The 15,053-nt window shown below is 34.2% G+C and overlaps 7 protein-coding genes across 7 annotated transcripts; 1 reads left to right on the plus strand and 6 right to left on the minus strand.

Annotated features, from left to right (window-relative positions):
• The first annotated feature begins 1,570 nt into the window (after nt 1-1,570).
• BX664DRAFT_335803 (uncharacterized protein) lies at nt 1,571-2,164 on the plus strand. The gene is made up of 2 exons (XM_051545977.1): nt 1,571-1,910; nt 1,974-2,164. Exons 1-2 carry the CDS (start codon nt 1,605-1,607, stop codon nt 2,046-2,048), a joined length of 381 nt encoding a protein of 126 aa, XP_051399099.1. The 5' UTR covers nt 1,571-1,604; the 3' UTR covers nt 2,049-2,164.
• Nucleotides 2,165-2,360: 196 nt separating this feature from the next.
• Nucleotides 2,361-3,280, minus strand: BX664DRAFT_264747 (cytochrome c/c1 heme-lyase; the record flags this gene model as incomplete). Its single annotated transcript, XM_051540829.1, has 3 exons — nt 2,361-2,589; nt 2,674-2,760; nt 2,829-3,280. 3 exons carry the CDS (start codon nt 3,278-3,280, stop codon nt 2,361-2,363), a joined length of 768 nt encoding a protein of 255 aa, XP_051399100.1.
• A 229-nt stretch (nt 3,281-3,509) lies between these two features.
• Nucleotides 3,510-5,392, minus strand: BX664DRAFT_335806 (uncharacterized protein). Its single transcript, XM_051545978.1, has 2 exons — nt 3,884-5,392; nt 3,510-3,804 (listed from the first exon to the last, which is right to left on the minus strand). The coding sequence occupies exons 1-2, from the start codon at nt 5,357-5,359 to the stop codon at nt 3,553-3,555; spliced, it is 1,728 nt and encodes a 575-aa protein (XP_051399101.1). The 5' UTR covers nt 5,360-5,392; the 3' UTR covers nt 3,510-3,552.
• Nucleotides 5,393-5,693: 301 nt separating this feature from the next.
• Nucleotides 5,694-9,305, minus strand: BX664DRAFT_335808 (armadillo-type protein). The gene is made up of 9 exons (XM_051545979.1): nt 9,155-9,305; nt 8,959-9,051; nt 8,628-8,903; nt 8,464-8,554; nt 7,345-8,369; nt 7,040-7,277; nt 6,564-6,977; nt 6,026-6,497; nt 5,694-5,931 (listed from the first exon to the last, which is right to left on the minus strand). Exons 1-9 carry the CDS (start codon nt 9,266-9,268, stop codon nt 5,835-5,837), a joined length of 2,820 nt encoding a protein of 939 aa, XP_051399102.1. The 5' UTR covers nt 9,269-9,305; the 3' UTR covers nt 5,694-5,834.
• Nucleotides 9,306-9,392: 87 nt separating this feature from the next.
• On the minus strand, nt 9,393-10,576 carry BX664DRAFT_335811 (uncharacterized protein). Its single transcript, XM_051545980.1, has 4 exons — nt 10,357-10,576; nt 9,895-10,199; nt 9,644-9,785; nt 9,393-9,584 (listed from the first exon to the last, which is right to left on the minus strand). The coding sequence occupies exons 1-4, from the start codon at nt 10,548-10,550 to the stop codon at nt 9,446-9,448; spliced, it is 780 nt and encodes a 259-aa protein (XP_051399103.1). The 5' UTR covers nt 10,551-10,576; the 3' UTR covers nt 9,393-9,445.
• Nucleotides 10,577-10,922: 346 nt separating this feature from the next.
• On the minus strand, nt 10,923-13,456 carry BX664DRAFT_386858 (rab-GTPase-TBC domain-containing protein). The gene is made up of 6 exons (XM_051549348.1): nt 12,584-13,456; nt 12,368-12,525; nt 11,645-12,282; nt 11,517-11,548; nt 11,254-11,401; nt 10,923-11,170 (listed from the first exon to the last, which is right to left on the minus strand). The coding sequence occupies exons 1-6, from the start codon at nt 13,318-13,320 to the stop codon at nt 11,033-11,035; spliced, it is 1,851 nt and encodes a 616-aa protein (XP_051399104.1). The 5' UTR covers nt 13,321-13,456; the 3' UTR covers nt 10,923-11,032.
• A 277-nt stretch (nt 13,457-13,733) lies between these two features.
• BX664DRAFT_335816 (P-loop containing nucleoside triphosphate hydrolase protein) lies at nt 13,734-14,976 on the minus strand. The gene has a single exon (XM_051545981.1). It carries the CDS (start codon nt 14,953-14,955, stop codon nt 13,870-13,872), a length of 1,086 nt encoding a protein of 361 aa, XP_051399105.1. The 5' UTR covers nt 14,956-14,976; the 3' UTR covers nt 13,734-13,869.
• Between the last annotated feature and the right edge of the window lie 77 nt (nt 14,977-15,053).

The raw sequence follows: 15,053 nt of genomic DNA on the forward strand, positions 1-15,053 counted from the left end.
TAGTTGGTGTACGAAGGTTATGATATATAATAGCAGATTCACAAATATTTTTCAATCGATCTAAAGGCATCAAGGTATTAAGATCATCCAAATCATCCAGACTAAAAATCTACATCAAGAAAAAAAAAATAAGTATATCTGTTTTGATTTAACAAAAAAAAAAAAGAAAAAAAGAATTTACCTTTTCCCTGCGTTTTTTGACATCCTCCATAAAGGGAACAGTATATTCTTGAGATCCAAATCCATAGCTGAGAGGATCAAGAGAGAGAGCTTGTTCAAGAAGAGAATCCATATCAATACCGTCTTCACTTGAATAATGACTGTTTGGATCCAAGTAACTGTCCAGAGTCAAATCAACTAGCATACGAGTCCTTATATCAATATACGCAAAAAGGATGGGTCGACATAAGGATGTTGGTCCTTCAGACAGGTGCGAAAGAGAAAGTCGTCCAATGGCATGCATATTATCGGTTAGCAAATAATGTGTAAAGGAGGCAAGATTGACCTTTTGAAGAATTTGGCGAATCCAAGTCGTAAGATTTTCTCGATCCAATTTAGAATAATACTCTGGAATGACATTGACTAAACTAGGTAATATACTAGGAATATCCACGTAAAGATTCGTTTTCAAAATATCTTGCTTTAATTCTAATCATTACAAAAGAATAAAAGACTAGTTGTTAGTTGACCGTATATTTGTTGATCTATTTCTATACCATTCAAATTATTTGAAGCATCATTATTAGTCACAGCAGGGGATCGAGTTAAGGCATCAATTATTTGGTTGGAATAAATATCGAGGTTTTTTAGTTTTTGAAAGACTTGGCTATCAAAGATAGGAGCCATTCCAACAACTAAAGAATATCGTATAAGCAACAAAAAAAAAAAAAAAAAAGAAAAGGAAAAAAGTCGTGTGACAATAATTCCTCCTACCAATAAAAAAAAAAAATCCAAATTGAACGACCGTCGAGTCATGCAAGAAAAAACTGTACCTTGACATAAAGTAATGAAAATACCAGTTTTATTCGTTAACTAAAAGCGATGATGACGATTCTAATCATACGATCAATGAGAACATGATTATTGGATGATGGATATAAATAATATGTAACAATGAATAATATAAATGGTGTAAAATGCCTAATGTTAAATGATGGACAATGATGAGGTGTGGTAGCCGATGACAAATGTTGGATAAATACAGTTCGACAGATATATTGATATTTGAATTGTATTGAGGATAATAATGATAAATCTGAGTGTCAGCGATAGAGATCACAATGGAATGAAAAGAAACTCTACTGATGGAAACAATATCATAGATGATGATCTCATTCAAATTTTCAAGTAAACAATAATAGTCATAAAAAAAAATAAAACGATCATTACCATCATCAGTCAGCAAATCACATCATCATCCGTCTTGAAAAAAAAAAAATACATAATGCAAAAACAAAATGACGCATTTGCAACAGCAAATAGACTCATCTACTGCGGGATGTGAAACAAACGGGTGTATTAAAAGCCGAGGGGATGCGCACACTTTTATTTTTTTTTTATTTTCGATTTCTTTTTTTTTTTTATTATTATTGTTTTATAGAATTATGGTTCAATTCATACGAGTGACTACTGAAGATTTTGATCATCAAGTTGAAAAGACTTTACAAGACGAAAAAAACAAGGTATTTGTATTATTCTTTGGTACTGAATTGGATACAACCAATGAATCCTGGTGTCCTGATTGCGTTGTTGCTGATCCTTTGATTCGCAAGTCTTTACTTAATGTCCCTAATGCCGTCCTGATTGAAGCTCCTGTTGGTCTTCGTGATGAATGGAAAGGAAATACTGCTCATCCTTATCGTGTCAAATTCAATGTGCCTGCTATCCCTACACTCTTCAAATGGTCAAAGGTATATTAAAAAAAAAAATAAGAATTGTATTCTTTTTTGCTAACTTTATATTCATGTTATTAGGCTGGTCCCGGTGCAAAGTTGGTGGAAGAAGAAGCTGCTGATGTTGACAAGTTGAATGCTTTTGTACAAAACTGATTAGACTAGTTAGCTCTCTATATGTATATATACACACGTACACCTTTTTAGTTGATATGAAATAAATAGTTTCAAGTTATGAAGACAATATAGTTGACGACACATATGATTGATAAATAGGTCTTTTATTTTCTAGTAAATGTATAAAGAAGAAACTACGATAGTGCTTTGGAATCATGATAGTGAAGGTGAAGAGTATATCTAAAGTAAAGAGAGAGAGAGTGAATGCGTAATAGTAAAATGTATATGTATATATGTGGTAAGATATGAATGACAGTATGGATTATATAAAGAAAATGATGATAAAAGAAATCAAGAAGAAGAAGAAGAAGAAGAAAAGAATTGATCCCATTTGGTCTTGAAACCTTCCTTGAATCTTGCCATGATAGTTTCAACATCATCTAATGCAGGACGAACATCTAGGTGGAATACAGGTACACCAGGGACTTCTTCAGGAGCTTCATAATAATCAATCACATAACGACGTTCTTGCCCACAATGATTCACATACCAATCATGACGATCAAATGGTTTTGGTGCACTAATCATCCAAAAAAAAAAAAAAAAAAAATAGTATGAATAACAATATAACATTTATCTATTTATTTTATATACTGGTTTTTACCCAAACAAAGAATGCCATCTTGCCTTTGGAGAGATATCCCGAGGTCTACCTTGGAATCGAGTCAAGTATGGATCTTCTTTACATTCACTATAAATACAAAAAGAAAGGATATAAATTTCAACATAAAAAATAAAAGCATTTCTTTTTTTTCTTACCAGTTGAATTTATTTTCCCATTTCAAGACTTCATTCCAAGCTTCTTCATTCAAAAAGTTGTGAATATCCACCATAGTTTCAATTTCCTCTTCAGGAGTTTCCCAACCTTTTCGACGCAAAGCATTGTAAAATTGTTGAGGACTAGGGTATTCCCATTTGGCATCACTATCTTTGGTTTTAGGGATGGAACTGATCATACGTTCGGTCGGAAGATCAATTGTTTGGTCTTCTTGTCGTTGTTGAGTCAATTCAGGCATCATGTTAAGTTCATTCAGTTTGTCAGAAGATTTGTCATTATTGTGCATAGGACAGCCTGGAGGAGGAGCTGATTTTGGTTGATCTTGATTGTGAACCACAGGACAACTGGCCCCTGAAGAAGTTGACTTGACAGGTGGAGGAGATTGTTTTGCTTCAGGATCATGCATAGGACATCCAGGTGGAGGTGAAGGCATAGGTGATGGTGCCATGATAGTCAATAAATAAATATAATAATAATAATAAAAAAAAGAAGAAGAGAACAAAAGAGGAGGGGGAATAAAAGAAGAAAAGAGTTTAAAAGGAAAAAAAAGAAAAAAAAATTGAAGCTTATACTGAAAGAAAAAAAAAATGTGACCGCCGCTATTTCTTATTGGATCACATATTGAACCCAGTTGACCAACAACGCAGGGATCCCCCCATAGCTTTATAAAATAAAAAAATGTTTTATTGATTCTAAACTAATATTTCATATATGGACTACTTTTTGATGACCTAAACCTAAAGTTGTTCCACCAGGTAATCGAGTTGCCAGTTCAGATTGTACAATTTCTTCCATACCAGTATCTTTCCATTGCTTTTGTACTAATTCCAATTGATGTTCCAATTTGCTAGTTTCCCAATTAGCCAATTCTAGTTCAAATCGTCCTTTTCTAACACCCGCTAAACATTTGATTTCTTCTTCCATCAACTTTTTTTCTTCACTTTGATATCGTTCCATCTATTTAAAAAAAAAAAAAAAAAAAGAGAATAAATAAAATATTTTCTTGTTTTTTTTAAAAAAAAACTTGATTCATTACCTCTTTCTCTTGTTCTGCCGCCCATGCTGGTCGTTGTCTAGGAGGTGGTATAATGGATGAAGGATGTTGATAGTGATAACCGCCACTACTTCCACTGATACTACTACTGCTATGGTGCTGGATGTATGAGTGATGAGGCTGTGGTTGATGCGAGCTGTAATGATGATGTGACGATGGTGTACTTGGTCGAGAATTGTGCCTTGAAGGACCCTGTGGAATATAGCTTGATGAAGATGAGGATGACGGATGATACGAAAAATAACCACCACCTTGTGAGGATGAAGAAGGAGAAGGTATAACTACTGCTGGAGAGGATGATGCCATTGGTCCTGTTGGAAGTGATTGAAATGAAGTTGTTCCTGCTGCTGTCGATGGGGATGACGATGGTGATGATGATGATGAAGATGGTCCATAGGCTGGTGCCACTGGAGGTACAGGTGAAGATGATCTTGCATTGATTGGTGTTGGTGTGCTAGCAGAAGGAGGAAGGCGACTTGATGGTGTTGGAGGACGGAAAGCAGGAGGAGGAACACTGGGTGGAGTGTTTGAGATTGTTGTTGAAGTCTCCGTTTTCATTGTTACTGAACTGGTTTGCTGTTGCTGTTGTTGAGACGAGGAAGGAGGGATTCGAGGTGGAATAGAAGGTGATGTAGTAGTTGGTGATACTGATGAAGACGATGGTGCTGATGTTGGTGTGACAGGAGGTTTGTTATATAAATTAGGTGAATCTCTTTTAATCGATGATCTACCAGTAGGGTCAGTAGAAGAAGGTAAGTTTGATCCAGATGATGATGATGACGTTGTTACTCCAGCTGAATGTGGTGGAGGTGGTTGATGAGAGTAAGGTACATAGGATGATCCACCATAAGATCGACGATAAGGCGATGATGAAGAACTTCCACGATGATGATGATGATAATAGCTTGAAGATGAATAAGGTGGATAAGGACCTCCAGCAGAAGAGTAAGGAGAACGTTGATCATAGGAATCACGTCGATAATCACGCGGTGAAGGAGATCGTCTTGATGAATAAGAATATGATCGAGAAGAAGCATAATAATTGTTGTAAGACGAACGTCTTGGAGGAGAACGAGATCTTGACAATGGAGGAGGAGGAGAGCCATTGCGAGAAGGTGGATAATAACCTCTTGAATCTCTTGAATCGGAATAACCATATCGACTATCATTAGTTGGACTACTTCTATTCATCACATTGCTACTATTGCTTGTATTATTATTATTATTGTTGTTGTTGTTGCTGTTGTTCCCACTGGCAATACCACTACTTTCACTTATAGGTGTTCTTGAAGGAGACTTTGATGAATAACGACTACTTGAATACATTCGACTGGATCGTTCATCTCTATTGTAATCTCTATCTGATCGGTAGTTTTCACTTGGTCTGTAAGTATCTGATCGTGGACGATCATAATATCCTCGATATCGTTCATCGTATCCTCTAGAATATCGATCCATGTTGTTTGAATAAATATGTAGACAAGGAAAGTAAGAAGACCACAAGAAAAAAAAAAAGGGAAATGAGAAATAACTTTTTTTTTTTTGTTGAATTCAAATGGCGGCGGTCACAAGTAATAAACCCAGCGTCCAGTAATAATAAAGTAGCATTGGATCTGCTCCTTTACTATAGTGAAGGTGTAGTCTACCTTTTGCAAACGCATAATGATTTTCTCTTGATGATTTTAAGATAGAAAGTGCGAGTTCAATAAGGATAATAATACTATAACAATAAACATCCACCTTATCATATTTTTTTTTGATGACGAGAATAACGAATAAGAGGAAATCGATATAAAAAGGTCATGGAATCCATATAATAATATATACTTATAATTTTCCAACCATTTTATTAAATTTCAAATAATGACAAGGGGTAATGATGATGATAATAACAACAACAACAAAGTAACATATACAATTCCTATAACAAATTTTAGGTAGATCTACGACTAGTGTGCTTTCTTCTATACACCGTAACGAAATCCGATAGTACTCTTCGTACTTTCGTCCATTGTTTCCCTTGTACAGCACTAAAAAAAAAAAATAGAAGGATAAGTTCCAAAAAAAATAAGGAAGAAAACTACTATGAGCATATGCAAAAAAAAAAAAAAAAAGATATATTACCTCATATACGATTCCAAAAATTCACCTTTTTCAGAGATAGAGATATCTTGAAATTCATTCACCAGAGATGTCAACCATTCAGCACTTTCATCAGGAAGTAACTGAGCCAAAGATTTCATAATAGCGGCAACATCAGAGATCATTTCCCAAGGATAATGATAAATCATTCCATTGAATAAGAGTTTGACGTAACCAGCACCAAATTGGCGAACAAGAGTAGCAATGCGTACACCATTTTGACCAAACATGGAACGATGAGTCACGTTACCAGGCACTACCAATTCATCTACAGAAAGTGCAATACCCAAGAGTCGACGATAAAATTGGATCACAGCAGAAAGAGCAGTTGTTTGCTCTAAAGAGAGTCCTGCAAGACCAGCTTGAAAGATGGATGATAAAAGGTCACTTTGGACAAGAGGAGTAGGAGATGATTCCAGGAAAGCAACTACCATACGGAAATATTCCTCAACAACTACAAAGATAATAATGAGATTAATTTGACAATATAACTTTTTTTTTTTCTTTTTTTCCTTTGTACCATCTGGGATATCTTCCAACTTTTGTCCGTTTAATTTTCCAAATACAATCATACTGAGACGTTCAACCAATCCAAAACAAGCAGCCACACCATCTGAACCTTCGACTGAATATTGTTTAATAATCTTGTTGGCCACCCAAAGATAAACACCCAATCCAGTAGTTTCAAATCCAAGGACAATGTCTTCCATCAACTGAGGAAGAAGAGGGACAAAATGATTCTTGTAAGATTGAATACATCCTTTATAACATCGACATAACGGTTCAGCAATTGTTGGTACTCCACCGAAATTATTGATGCAAATTGTAAATACTGGCCATAATTCTTTCACGAAACCTACACAAGGGTGAGGATGATTTGCGGGAACTTCGGGGCATATGATGGCAAAGAAGGCACCAATTTGTTCAAGTAAATCTATATATAAAAAGAGTGAGTTGAAATAATATTTGAAAATAATATTATTAAAAAAACATTACCTCCAGCATGGATACATTCCTTTTCAGTCACAGCATCCTTTCCTTTAATAACAATGGAATGTAGATCTTGAGCCAAGGGAAGACAAAAGGATTGTAAGGCATCTTGTAAACCAGAAATGGGAATTACAGCCATCACATGAGCAATAGCTTCAGTCACTTCAAGAGCATCTTGGAATGGTAAAGTTTTGACAACATTGATGTAGAATGGATGTAGTTCGCCTATAAAGTCAATCAAAAGCTAGATAAAAATAAATAAATAAATGATGAGTATCGATTAATTATATATCATAATAAAAAAAAATTACCTCACTACAATCCTTGCAAAGATGTTTCAAGGCTAGAGCACTCGCAGCAGCAACTTCTTCATTTTGGAAGCCGGATGAGATAAAATTAAGTTGATAGGTAATAAATTGAGGATGTTCCCGAGTCCAAAAAGAGTAACGTGAGATAACCAAAGTAGCAGCATATCGAATCTTGGGATGATCAGGCAGTTTTGATAAAAATTCCATAATCTGAGGCATAACTTCATGTTCATCGGCAGGTACTTCAGATCCCATAGCACGCAAAGAAAAAATTGGGGCTTCAATTTGTTGCCAAGTGGAAGGAGTAGATGATGGATCTGTGGTTGTCAAAAGTTTGGAAAGATGAGCCATTGGTTTGAAAAGGCATTTCTGTGGTGTTAATATACGGCAACAATCCTTGAGAGTATCACCCATTTCATGTCGAAAGTCCCTAAATTCATCTCGTTCAGCCGCAGTCCAGTCGTTGAAGTCTTCAGGATAATGTAAATGATTGATGATGATATCCACTAATTGATCGAAATAATTGTAAAAGCGAGGAATAGCGTTTTGATAATGAGGAGTAGTCAAGGTATTGGTGAGTTCATACCAGAATTTGAAGGTCATTTTGGCGATATCCAAGTCATCAAAAGCAGTACAAGATATAATACCGTCTAATAGTATGTTAAAGTTTTCCGGTTGTTGAGCAATTAAAGACACATAAGCTTCACCTGCTTCGATAAACATTCGACAATAGTTTCGCATCTTATCCACATCTTCGGTCGCTTTTGCTTGTTTGAGTAATTCTAACATTGGTGTAAATCGAGGGTATAGTACTCCAATCAAACTTTGTAGATTCACCACATCGCGTGTTTCGTATAATATTTCGCACACCACATCAGTACATACATCAAAGAGATCATCCACAGCCAGGGCATCAAAAACCATGTTAACTAAAGGATTGGAGGCAAGAAATCGAATATCCACATCGCCTGTTCGTAACCAACTTGAAAGGCATTTGAAAGCTGATTCATCAATATCGACATTTCCACCTAAAAGGAAAAGAAAATAAAAAGAGGAACATTTATTAGCGTCTTTCGATGTATATGTTTCTATTGTATAGATGCTTCATTTTTTTGTATTTACCACTTGTTTGAAGATGACTCGATATTAACCATAATACTTGTTCTGCGTTAGTCTCTACCAAATTAGCTGCCCTTTCTTTAAATTCCTTATCCTAAAATAGACAGTAATCAAAAAATGTTATCACTTGCAAAAAAAAAAGAAGGAAGAGAAATGCGTATACTTACTGAGAGTGGTAGCCGATTATTTGATAATTCTTCAGGTAATACTTTGAGAAATTCCAATAAACAACATGCAACCTTGGGGTCATTACCAAATCTATCAACGACATCTTGGACAACCGTCTTCCATTCCGTAAGTTGAGCAGCTAAATCAGCAAGGGCAAGACAAAGTTGAACCATGATTGATTTAGGTCCTGATGCTGAGAGCCATAATAATTGAAGAAGTGAATCTCGTAGTGAATATTTGGCAGTAACGTCAAGTTCACGTAAATCATAAGTGATCTATGTAATAAAGAATAAATGAATATGAATATTAAGTTGTCTTTATGTGTTTTACCTTTTGTCGTAGGGTTTGAGCAGCAAACAATCTAGTTTCAATATTGGCAGTTTCAGAATTAAGCAAAAGATCAGCTACTTTCCAAGCTTCAGGCTAAAAAAAAAAAAAAAAAAAAAAAAAAAAAAAAGAAAAAAAAGAATAAGAAGATAGAAAAGAATATATGAAAGTCATAAAAATATAAATACATAATACGTACTTTCTTTTGAAATGTTTCTAACCATTTAGTGGCTTGCTTCTTGGTTATCGCATCAGAATTAGAATAGAGTGAAGAAAGAGCTTCTAACACTTGAGGTACTAGCTCACTTGACATACCAATCAAACAATGGTATTGATAAAAAATATAAAAGTTGAAAAGGAAAGAAGTAACAAATCCAAAAAAAAAAAAAAAAAGTACATACATATCATATATATAATTTGAAACACCGCATGAAAGATTTTGTATCAAAAAACAGCTTATGTATTTATTAATGTATACATTTTAATCTATCTATTTCTTTGAGGAACCAATTCTACCGCATCGTTCATGTAATTCGTTCTTGAGCATAAAGGCAGGTTGATAATGACCATGATCAGTTTCCAAATCGGGATTTGGGTGGGTATTTTCCATGCTTCCGAGCGAAGTATATCTAGAAGAGAGATAAAATCATATTTAGTAACCAATTCAAAAGAATTTGTTTTAACTTACCCTTCATCATATAAAGAGCAATATGGTATCCTTAACTTGATCAAAAAGTCCCAGATATTTTTATAAGACCAATCAATAATAGGGTGGACACGAATAAACTCAGGCCAGCCCTTGTCTGTCATGTCAAAGTGAGTCAAATTTTCTATCAATAATAATAATAATAATAATAATCAAACATCATCATCATTAGTTTCTTCTTCTTCTTTTTTTTTTTTTCTATTTATCAATTTTATGACATATAATATTATTACCAGCATAAGGATCATGTCGTCGTATGCCCACAAAAATAGCCTTTGGTCTTGGTTGAGTGATATCCAAATATTGTTGTAAAGCTTGTCGCATAGGTCCAGCAATAGGTACACAGTCCAAATGATATCGTTTAATACAAATATTAACAAAAGCATCCACATGAGGAAATGCATTGGGATACGTCACAAACACTGTACGTAATAATTCATCCTTTTTATGTCCCATACGAGATAATACCGCCACAACCAAGTGAAGTAATACAGTACAATCTTTACCACCATTAAAAGAAAGAGCAATACCATCAAGTCTATAAAGTTGTATAAGAAAAATATAATGTATTAAAAAAAAAAGGATAAAATAATGTCATATCAAGTCAAAGACTCAATCAGATATCTATATATATATATATAGTAGATATGTTCTTCCTTCTCTTTTCTCTTCCTATAACAAGTCATAATGCTTACCCATAAAGTCGATATGCTTCTTCAATTACTTCCAAAGCTTCATTGACCGCAGTTGCCAGTGAGTCGTCCTTTTGTGAAGCCAATTCATATACTGTTTTCTGTATATAGTCTATATCGTATTTGTCTATTGTGTCAAAGTGAGGATCAATGGGTCGAGAAGTACAACCATGGTTCTTGACCAAAGTTGAATGCATTGGTATGGAAAGCAAATAAAGAAAATGATAGAAGAAAAGAGAAAGAAAAAGAAAAAGGGATTTTCACGCCCCTCCCAAGATTTCAAATGACAAAAAAATATTCGCACCCAAAATGTGATTTGACCCTGTTTTCGAGCGCCGCTTTTCGGTTCAAACAAGAATGATGAAGTGTAAAGTACATTTTCCATTGAAATGCATTTATCATATATGAAAAACTCGATGAGTTATAGTAATATTATTTCATATCATAATATATATATATATACATATGTATTATAGATAGTGGAGGTAGTTCTGAACTTAATAGGATAAAAATCAGGATGATATTGCTTTATTTGGAAAGCAGAGGGTAAAAAAAAAAAAAAAAAGGTATCCAGTAAAAAATATATACATATATGACGTAAAGATGAAAGAAAAAAGAAAGGTACAAAGAGAAAAAAAAAAAGGCATACAAGATATCAAATAATCTACTTTTAAATATGTTAATCTATCTTTGAATTGATAAATTGTTTGAATTTCGCTTGTTGACGTTGTTTCCTTCGATCCTTGAACAGATTTCTCTTGCTTTCGATTTCTTGCAATGTAATATCAGATGCAATACTTGAAGAAGAAAACACCATCTGCAATATATATATATATATGTAGGAATCATGAGAAATTCAATAAATCATCATCACTACATTCATCACTTTCTTTTTCTTACCTCCATAAAGTGATGACAATCTATCAACCTTCTAGGCATATTCTGAAGAAGAGGGAAAACGTCGATTGGATCTTCTAATGCCCAGATTTGACATTCATTCATCTTGATCATTGTTAATGCTACACGGAATAAAGTCTTATATCCTTCACTATAATATAAAATTAGTTAGTTCAATCTTCTGTTCTTTTTTTTTTTTTTTTTTTTTTTTTTTTTTTTTTTTTAGAAAAAAAGGAAAGCTAGTAGATGTATCAATGAAAACATACATAAAAAAACTATCCCAAATTCGAAGCACCGTCTAATAAAAGAAAAATAAAAGAATATTAATTCACTTTTTAAAACATAATATATATCGCCAAAAAAAAAAAAAAAAAAAAAAAAGAGATCAACTTACTTCTGTTGGCATGATGTTGATGAACAGAGTTAAAAACCAATGACTAGTAACTAAGGTAATTGGAGGCATAGTATCGGCTTGTTCACATTCCCAAAAACATTTTCCATTGGCAAGTTTATTCCAAATACTAGGCATTCTTTCGTAAACCATCATCATCAGTAGAACTTGATCAATATTAGCACCTTCCATAGTCACATCATACTTGCTAGGAGGACAATAATCATAGACAGTAGTCACCAAAAGCCAAAATGCTTCTTCATCTGATTCTGTGAAGAGTAAGAAAAAACCTACTAAATAATTCAAGGATTGACAATAACCAATATGAGGTGAGTGAACACTAAAGGCGTAGAGAATGCGTTTCAATGATACAAGCTTCTCATTTGATTCGGGATCCATTATAACATTGCCAAGTTCATCAGTGTGTGCGCAAGCAAAATAAATATTGTCGGGAAAAGTACGATGTAGATCACGGCGGATGATTTCTGCATATTCATTTTGATCTTCTGTTGTCATTGCTGTTTCCACAAGTGATTCAAATAGACCAACGTGTGCTTCCATCTTTGCTTTGGCACCACTATAATGCATCCATGCTTTGCCACGGTAATCATGAGGAATACCTCTTCGAACATATCGTCGCACTATAGTATTAAAAAATGATTCCAAAATATATAAATAAATAAATGAGCATATGATTTTGTTTTTTTTTTTTTATAAGATACTTACATCGAGAACTGGGAGAGGGAAATTGATTATCATTTTCTATTAAAAGCTGAGACCATTTTTTCTTTTGGTGAAGTAGAATGGATTGATATTGATGTTCGAACTGTTGTAATCGTTTAAGTTTAACCCATTGCACTGGTTTCTTGAATCCATATAGATCCCTACATATATCAAGGTCAGTTTAAATAAGGAGTCAACGTCTGTAAGTAAATATATTACCTTTCAGCAGGTTCCAAAGTAGAAATAAGACGATTTTCCTGATCATGATCTTGATGAAGTCGTAGATGTGGTGGTAGATCATGTAGATTGCTATTTCCATAGGCATCTTCTTCAATAGTCCAATCCCATTTTGTAAAGTGACTTGATATAGAATATCCAGAATGTTTTGAACGAGAAGAAGAATTGGTAGTGAGAGAACCGAGAGAAGAAGAACTAGAAGGTATTCTTCTCATTTTTCTATCTTTACTATTAATAAAAGGAAGGGTTGGTGTTGAAGGAATCGAATCACCGCTATAATGACTACTACTACTGCTATCAGAAGAAGGTATAAATGAAGGTAATAATGGAGGTGATATTGTCGATTGTAATATATCTTGTTTTGGCAAAAGCGTAGTATCGGTATTACTATCATTATTGCTGATCCAGTCAACCCATGGCGAATAAGGATGTTGTTGTTGTTTTTCAAGTAAGTTGAAAGTACCAAAAGACTTGGGTTTTTTGAGTGTATGTTGAGTAGTATAAGGAGTACTTTTGGATGTTACTAACTGTGAGGAGATAATGATGTCGTTGTTGTTGTCGTTGTTGCTGTCGTTGTTAATAGTCTCGGAGGTATGAGTGATAGTGGTGGTAGTATTCTTGAAACGAGATTTTGCAGTAAGTTGTTTACTAAGAGACAAGGATAGTTCTTTAAAGGCTTGTTGAATTTCGAGTTGTCTATTTTGGTGTGAAGTTGTCATTATATAAAATAAAATATGACGGGTAAAAGAAAAAAGAAATGACAAAAAAAAAAAGAGAGAGAGATAGAGAAGGTAAGAGAAGAAAGGAATGACTAGATAATATAAAGGAGAGGAATGGAGGGAAAGTATAGAGATGAAAAAAAAAAAAAAGGTAGAAAAGGAATGGAAAAAAAAATAACTATAGAATATATGAAAGAAAGAAAAACGAAACGAGGAAGGAGCTCTAAAAAAATATAAGGAGGCATAAAAAGGTACTAAATCCAGCCATTTTGACATTCAAATACAGTAGTACAATGTTTTTTTTCCACCCCTTTTTTTTTTCTGCTCTATTACTGGTGATCGTTGTCTATCAAAAGAATAATAATAAAAAAAAAAAAGAAAAATAAGATATCAAATTAATATATATAAATAAAGTACAATTAAAGGTATTCTTTTTTAGTATTGTTTTATTTCAAATCACTATATACAAAATGTTTTCTATTTATCTAAAACTACTATACTACAGTGGGGAGAGAGAGAGAGACAAGGGAGGTAAATGATCTATTCTATCTATTTTTCTTCTTCTTCTTCTTCAGAAGGCTTAAGTCGTTTTCCACCATGTTGATATTTCTTTTGTTGTTCCTTTCTCCAAGCCAATTTCGCTCTTTTCTTTTCTTGTCGTCGACTGAGGTCTAAAGATGACTTGTTTCGTAAAGATGTATTGCCATTATAAAGTTTCACCTGTTCAAAAAAATCATCCAGTGCATTTGGTGTCACATCGTCCAAAGTATATCGTCCTAGTTTGCCCAATCGAAATTGCTTGAGAAAGAATTTAGCTGCCATTGTCATATCCAGTTCTCCACCTTTGACCACCGCACCGATTCGATGAGCAACACCTGTTAAGAGATCATTCACATCATTAGTTGGTTGGTTATCCGGTAAACGATACCATGAGCTATAATCATACGCTTGTCGTCGGTTCAATTCATATAGAATATAATCCACCATAATTTGTTCGTCAGCCAGATGATCACGGATACCTCCAGTCACTGCTACCTTGAGACTCTTGATTGGATCTGCAATATAAGGTACCATCACCCCAGGAGTATCTATCAAATAGATCGCTGGATCTTCTAATACCTTCACCGTTCCTACTACTGTTCTTGTCACACCAGGTTGTGCTCCAGTCTGAGCTGCCTTGCCTTTGCCCACGCCCACTCGTCGTAAAGAGTTAATCAATGATGATTTACCCACATTTGGCATACCCACTACCATAAGATTGACATGAGGAATTGGATCTGCCAAAGTCGCTGCATATTGAAGAATATCTCGTATATGACTATCCCTTACACAACTAGTGAAAAGCACAGGAGTATGAGGTGTATGTTTAGCAAATGCATTCATCACAGGTTGTTTTGTATCAGGACAAGCAAGATCGAATTTGTTGTAAATAATAAGTCTTGGTTTTCGACCAACTACTTTTTCAAAATTGGGATTGATAGAAGATAGAGGGATACGGGCATCTCGAACTTCCACTACTAGGTCCACCGTATTCAGTCGTTCAGATATAAGTCGTAATCCTTTTGCCATATGACCTGGAAACCAATTGATAACCCTATCATAAGGAAACTTAGTTCGTGGTATAAAACTTTGCATATATGATCAGAAAAAAAAAAAAAGAAGAAGAAGAAGAAAAGGGAACCGATCAGAAAAAAAAAAAAAAAAAAAAAAGAAAAATCAAAACTACATACAAA

This window comes from Halteromyces radiatus, assembly GCF_025201355.1.
Source record: "Halteromyces radiatus strain CBS 162.75 chromosome Unknown BX664scaffold_5, whole genome shotgun sequence".
In the NCBI taxonomy this organism is placed as follows: domain Eukaryota; kingdom Fungi; phylum Mucoromycota; class Mucoromycetes; order Mucorales; family Cunninghamellaceae; genus Halteromyces; species Halteromyces radiatus.